Here is a 6,486-nt window from a genome sequence, read left to right on the forward strand (position 1 = left end):
TGGGACAGAGGTTGTGCTGGACTGGTACTGCTCGATGCCTCAAGGGCCATGGGGGGCGGGGGAGGGGGGGTCCAGCTCACCTGTGGGTACCCATCTCCGTCGGTCACTTGAAATAGATACCACGTGCTCTGATGGGTGTGTTTCTTCAACAAGAGTGTCAGCACCAGGACAAACTCATCGGGGAGGCCCCGAGGGAATACTCGTCTGGGGGCAGAGCAGGGAGGGGACCCTGAGGCTCAAGTGAGAGACCACCTGCTGCCCACCCTGGGCCCTCAGGACTGCCGAACCCACGCGGGACTCACGCAGGCCCACACCTTCAAACCGACACATACATATGCATGTCCATCCATTCTATCGACATTGATCGAGAGCCTACTATGTGCCAGGTGGGTCCGGCTGCTGGGGGCAGCAGTGGTGAAAACACAGAGAAGGTTCCCGCCCTCGTGGAGCCTTCAAGTCTAATGGGGGAGTGGTAGGACCCTAAACAAAGAATCCCCAGGATGACTATGTCACTATTTCAAGATAATTGTGGTTAAGTTCTTCTGAGGAATCCAGGATAACCAGGACTTGGGTGGGAGAAGAGGTGCTGGCAAAAGATAAAAAGCATTCAGCGTGACTGGAGCCGCAAGTAAGAGGAACATTTTGGAAGGTGAGGGTGGAGAGGGAAGCAGGGGCCAGGCCCCCTGGGACTGTGGGAGTTTGAACTTCACCCACAGGCACATGTGGGTGTGTGCATGCATGCGCGCGCGCACACACACACACACACAGGCACACATACCCACATACACATACCCACACACACATACATACATACACACACACACACGACTCTTGCCAGGTTCCCACCCCCATCCTGGGGTCTCCACAGTGTCTGTAGGATATAGACCTGTCCCCCGACTGCTAGCCAGAGGTAGGGGAGGGACAGAGGGTGTGTGTGCCACGCATCTCCTCTGTGCCTACCCTGCAAGCCCCACGGGCGGAAACCAGGTTGACTCCCGGCAACAGGTGGGATAAAATGACCCACGGGTGCCCCTGAGTTTAGGCCCCACGTCCAGAGTTGCTGGGGAGTATTAATGCCCAGTTCACACTGGGGCCTTTACCGCACTGGCTGGGTGAGCGGGGCTGCCCCCAGTCGAAGGATGAGAGGCCCCTTGGGGTTGCGGATCTTCTTAATGGCAGATGTTTTCATGAGGCTGAGTCGATGGATGAGGTTAAAGCCTTTGGGGGAGACACCAGATGAAGAGCTCAGCTGGGCAGGTGAGGAGGGGGTAATAGCCACTCTAGGAAGATGGGAGAGAGGGGACAGCAGAATGAGATGGGCACTCACCGGTCACATTGGTCGATAAATGGCTTCTGTGTTCCAACCTGAGTCCTTCCTCTTGTAAAGGTGGGCATTGCTCGCCTGGAAGAGAATTGGCAGTGGGCCAGTCAGTGGACTCTGGCTGAAGAGTCCAGGCTCTTGGGGAACCTGGAGAGAAGCAAGTTTTTGTACCCCATTCTGGACCTTTAACCGGGCCCAGCCTTGGGGCTGCTTTTACCTCTTGCCTTCTGACCCTGGCTGCCCTGGGAGCCAGGAGGACCCCCAGTATACAGATGGGAAGACTGAGGCCCAGAGACTGAGGCTGGGCCCAAGGCCATGAAGTGAGTTCACAGCAGAGCAGGACCAGAACTCCTGGAATCCAAATTCCCCCAAGATACCAAGTCAGGCGGCAGGTGAGCAAGAGAAAGAGCAAAAGAAACTCTGGGCAGCAGCCCTAGAACTCAGATGGGGTAGAGAGCGGGATATATACCGGTGCTCCCTCCTGCACATACACCCTAGCAGGGGGCAGGGGGCACCTCGGGGTAAAGAAAGTCACATTATGCACGCTTGTGTTATATGCAAGCACCTGAGCATGTCTGCACACGTGTGAGTTACAGATGCCCACACCACTGGGAATGCCACGTGCAGCTGGTACACGTGTTCTCTGCCGTGGGAGGGGTTTACTTCCTACATCTAAAGCAGAAAAGCAGACCAGACACAAGTCCGAGCCAACAGAATGACTTTTCACCTGAATAACTACCTTATGAAACAAACAGTAAGAAGAGACTGAGGACCTGAAGGGACCACAAGCTCAAGGGAACCACCAGGACCTTGGGGCTCCAGACAGGGTATATTAAGTGGGTGAAGGCTCCTAGAGAGGATAGCTTAATTATGGTCTCCAAAACCCTGAAGGGACAGACAGGCAGCTGTGGGCTTGCCTCCTCTTAGGGTTGACTGAGCAAAATGTCAGGAAAGATGCTACAACAGGAGATAAAGGCCAGACTCACAAAGGCCTTCCCATCGCTGCAGGTGGGATAGTTGGGACAGGACAATGGATACAGCTCTAGAAGCTGGGCATTGGACTCCCTGACTGCCTAGCTGGAAGAAGGAATCCTGGATCCCTAAGCCCAGTCACCCCACTGAAGTCTCCCTCCCCCAGGTCTGGCCAGAATGACTATCACTGTCTTCAGCATCAGCAGCAGCAATGGGTGACTCACCCCTTGGCAATGGGCCCAGATTCCTTACAGATGTTGAAATTCTCTGCCCCAGCCCCCAGGGGACCTGGTGAGGGAGAGAGCAAGGCACACGCACATACATGCAGAAACACATATATACACACACAACCTTCAGGCAGTCACATGCGCCCTGGCTGCACACCCCTCTCACATCTGCACCTTGCTTTTTCTGCCCCCCTCGGCTCAATTTGGGTTCTAGGAGTTCTATTTCTGCTCAGCTGGGCAGCTAAGCTACGAAGCCCAGAGGGCACCCATCAGGGCAGGGCAAGTTGCCCGGTCAACTTCCTCTGGCTTTGGGCCCTGGAAAGCTGCACCCTCTGTCCCATCCAGCGTCTGGGCCTCGAGGCGGGCCCTTTATCCGGGATCCAGGGCCAGCTGTGGAGGAGGAGGAGCACGTGGGCTGGAGGATGGATTCTCCACCATGGAAAGGATTGGAAGGGCTTGGGCCTCTTTCAAGATGCAGCTTCCTTCTTCAGGGACAGATCTCACCGGCCCCGGCCAGGACTGTGTGCACAGGATGGGTTCATATGCCGGGGGTGGGGGTGGGGGGAGGCTTGTTCGCTCACACACAGAGACACAGGAATAGGCGCAGAGACACTCTGTGATGCAGAAAGGCTCCGGGACAGACAGACATGCAGACAGAAGCACACAGACACTCTGGCTCACACTGTACCAACACCCCAGGCCACGCTGAGCCCACCCTCCGACTCTCCATAAATGCCCGCGTGACCCAGGCACATGGTCACACCTGTACCTCGGACCCCAGCATCTCAGGGAGCCCGTCACAGGCCGATGGCACCCCGATCCTCATGTGGCACCTCACCTGTATCTGCCCCCCGGCTGCACACGGCCCAGAGACTGAGCAGCCACAGGCCAGGAACCCAAGATGCCCACATCCTGGTCCAGAGAGGTCAGCCCCAGCACCTGAAAACCACAGAGACCGGGAAGGTGGCTTCCTGAGCTCACACAGCATGATACATGGGCAAGTAGCAGCCGGCCCCTGGGGCCCAGGCCCTAGTACTGGGGTGGCAGGAGGGCTGGCCAGGCATCAAGCCCTCTCAGAGGCCTGACCACAGGCCTTGGGCTAGGATTTGGGCCAGGGTGATATTCAAAATATTTAACCACCGGTATGGCATGGACACCAACCCGCCAGAGCAGAATGCTGGCTGGAGCATTCTGGGTCCAGGCAGCATTGGAGGGTGCCAGTGGATAGTTGCTGGGTTAAGGAGAGATCTAGAGGGTCCTAGAAGGCCAGGTGAATTGGGACAGTCAGGGGGCTTGAGACAGAGACTATTTACCAAGACACTTAGAAGTATCTCGATATTTTATCAACCTGTGTAGCACTGTATTGCTATATACTAGCCTGGTACCTGGCCAGCTGCACCCAGCTCAGCCAGGCAGTCCTGCCAGGCACCCACAAGGTCAGGGGCTGAGTCTCGTGGCAGGCATCACAGAGTTGTGTGCGGGCCAAGGAAGTTGCCCCCATGGGTACAGTGGGTGGGAGAGCAGGTCACCGGGCTCAGGACCTCGTTGCCAACCTCTCCCTCTGATGGATGCTCGTCTTTTAGTTTTATTAAACCCTGATGGATGGGCCCAGATAAATCAATGCAGGCTCAGCAAGCGGCCAGCAGACCCATACATCATCCGGCCTCCCCTGAGACAGGCAGCTCGCACGTGCACACACAGAGTCATTCATGTGTCAGCATGACACACGCAGATACACGGGCACATATCCACACAGACACATTTGTGCCAGTGCGTGCATACACACCTACCCGCACACAGACTCGCTCACAGAGACACATGTTCACCGATCTACCCAGATATACCAGTTTGCACATACACACGTGCACATAGCCAGCCTATGACTACCCCTCCAGTAGGCCCTCCTGTCGGGAAGTTCTTATGCAAGTCTGACCTCATTCCCCCCAGCTGTTACGGAATTCTATTTCCCTTCCTTCGGTCCTGAATAGGGAGTGAGTGCAGGAAGGACCCCTCACCTCAATATAGTTGGAGATAGAACCCTGATCCCCTTCTTCCTGGGGCAGAACTGTTCCTCCACCCCACTCACCCTCCTTCCTAGTGGTGGGCACATCCCATCACTCAAAACCCTATCCTGGCCTCCCCATCCTGCCAGCGGAAGGGCTGCCAACTGTGGGAGGCAATGTGAACGCATGTGGAGGCGGGAATATCGGTGTGCTTGTCCTCTTCCTGCTCCTCATCTCCAGCCTCCACTCCCCAGGCCCCAGCCAGAGCAGGGGCTGCAGGGATAGCAGAGAAGCTTCCAACGATGTGATCCCATCCTAATACAAGGGCGCAGATTTGGGGGCAGGGAGAGCAGAACGGGGATGGAGTTTAGAGCTCTCCTATAGAGAAGGCGACTGAGGTCCAGAGGCGGGACGCCACTTGGCCCAAGTCACACAGCAAGGTGGAGGCAGAAGAGGCGCTTCAGCGCAGAGCCCCGAGGCAGCCCGCTCCACCCCCCCGACACACACACACTTACCGTGGCTGGGGATCCCCCACCTCACTAATCCAGGCAGCCCAGGGCAGCCAGCCAGCCAGGGGGAGCGGGGCCTGGGTTCCTCAGGCTCGCGGGGAGGTCCTCGATCACTTCCGACGGCCCGAAACCCCGGCTTCCCAGGTCGCTGGCTCCGGGGGCTGAACGCTGCCCCGCGAGCGAGCGCGCGCCTGTCTGCCGGGGACCGCCGGCCACTCCGGGTGGGGGAAGAGGGGCGGTTCCAGGGGGCTGGGGACGTGCCAGGGCGGCTAATGGAACACAGCTGGACCCGCCCGCCGAGCGGGAGGCGGGAGGGAGGGCCGGGAGGGGGCTCCGGCGGTGGCAGAGGCGGCAGGCGGGACGCACGGCCCCGCGCCCGGCCTGGCCCCGCGCCCGCGCCCGCCCCGCCCGCTTCCCCGCCAGGTGAGCTCTGCAGCGAGGGGCGGGTCCCTGCGTGCCCTGAGCGGCCCTGCGAGGGGGCTCGGCAGCCGGCGGCGGCCGCGGGGGGGAGCGCGGGGGGAGGCCGGCCCTTTAAGGGCCCGGCCGGCCGGAGCGTGAAGGGCCTCCCCGGTGCCACCCCCTTCCCCTCTCCTGGCTGGGCCTCCAGAAGCCTGGGGAGGGCGGGCGGGGGGTTGCAGACCCTCCTCCCCAGTTTCGTGGCAGCGGTGACGTGGCTACTGCCCAGGCCTCCTCGGTCAGCTTTTTCCAGTTTCTCAGCCTCACTTTCCTAGTTAGTCTGTTCCTGGGTCTGGAGAGGGTGCGGGTGGGGGTCCTCCCGGGGTGGGGGTGGGCGCTGCATTAACCCGTTCTGCTCTAGCCTCAGGCCCCCGAGAAGTGGAGCCCAGCAGGTTCCCTTCTTCTTCCTGACTCCATGGGGTTAGAGGGGCTCCAGTCCCTGTCCTCGGCTCTAGCTTTGTGGCTTGGAACTTACTACTTAACTCGGACTCCCTTTTTCATCTGTATGATGGGATAATGATCTCTATACCTCACAGGGTTGTTGTGAGCAGGAAAGGAGTGGAAGTCTATCAAAGGGCTTATACAGGGTCTGCCACAAAAGAGGAGCTCCATATGGGGCGCCTGGCTGGCTCCAGCGGTGGAGCATGGGACTCTTGATCTCGGAATCAAGAGTTTGAGCCCCGCCTTGGGGGTAGAGTTTACTTCAAAAAATAAACATGCAAGAATAGCTATAAAACCCCCCCGAAAAGAAGAGCTGTAAGAGACTAGGATTGTCAAGTAATAAAAATGATATTTTTTTTAAAAAGGAGCTCAAAAACAATTCATTGTTATTATCATTTTTACCATGAACACTGGCAGGAGGTGGGGGGGGGCTGGGATTCAAGCATATACACCGTTGATGGGACTTCTGAGCAAAAAGGAGCAGGTACGGCGTCCAGTTCTATCCAGAGGCAGGGGATGATCAAGGTGACCCTCCCAAGGGTACCCCGCCCAAGGCA

The 6,486-nt window shown here is 58.0% G+C and overlaps 1 protein-coding gene across 3 annotated transcripts in view; it reads right to left on the reverse strand.

The window, feature by feature from the left end:
- The window catches only part of COL16A1 (collagen type XVI alpha 1 chain), a 49,921-nt gene extending 44,592 nt beyond the window's left edge, over positions 1-5,329 (reverse strand). For 2 of the 3 annotated variants that reach the window (XM_021684179.1, XM_021684177.1), the window contains exons 1-5: positions 5,039-5,329; positions 3,359-3,459; positions 1,328-1,402; positions 1,101-1,218; positions 81-204 (exon numbers count right to left, since the gene is read on the reverse strand). In XM_021684179.1, the coding sequence (XP_021539854.1) occupies positions 81-204; positions 1,101-1,218; positions 1,328-1,402; positions 3,359-3,431 (390 nt within the window). In that variant the 5' untranslated portion in view covers positions 3,432-3,459; positions 5,039-5,329. Of the gene's footprint in view, positions 1-80; positions 205-1,100; positions 1,219-1,327; positions 1,403-3,358; positions 3,460-4,606; positions 4,626-5,038 lie in introns of those variants that run through there. The other variant, XM_021684178.1, reaches the window with a different exon arrangement.
- Between the last annotated feature and the right edge of the window lie 1,157 nt (positions 5,330-6,486).

The sequence above is a fragment of the Neomonachus schauinslandi genome, chromosome 4 (genome assembly GCF_002201575.2).
Source record: "Neomonachus schauinslandi chromosome 4, ASM220157v2, whole genome shotgun sequence".
NCBI lineage: Eukaryota > Metazoa > Chordata > Mammalia > Carnivora > Phocidae > Neomonachus > Neomonachus schauinslandi.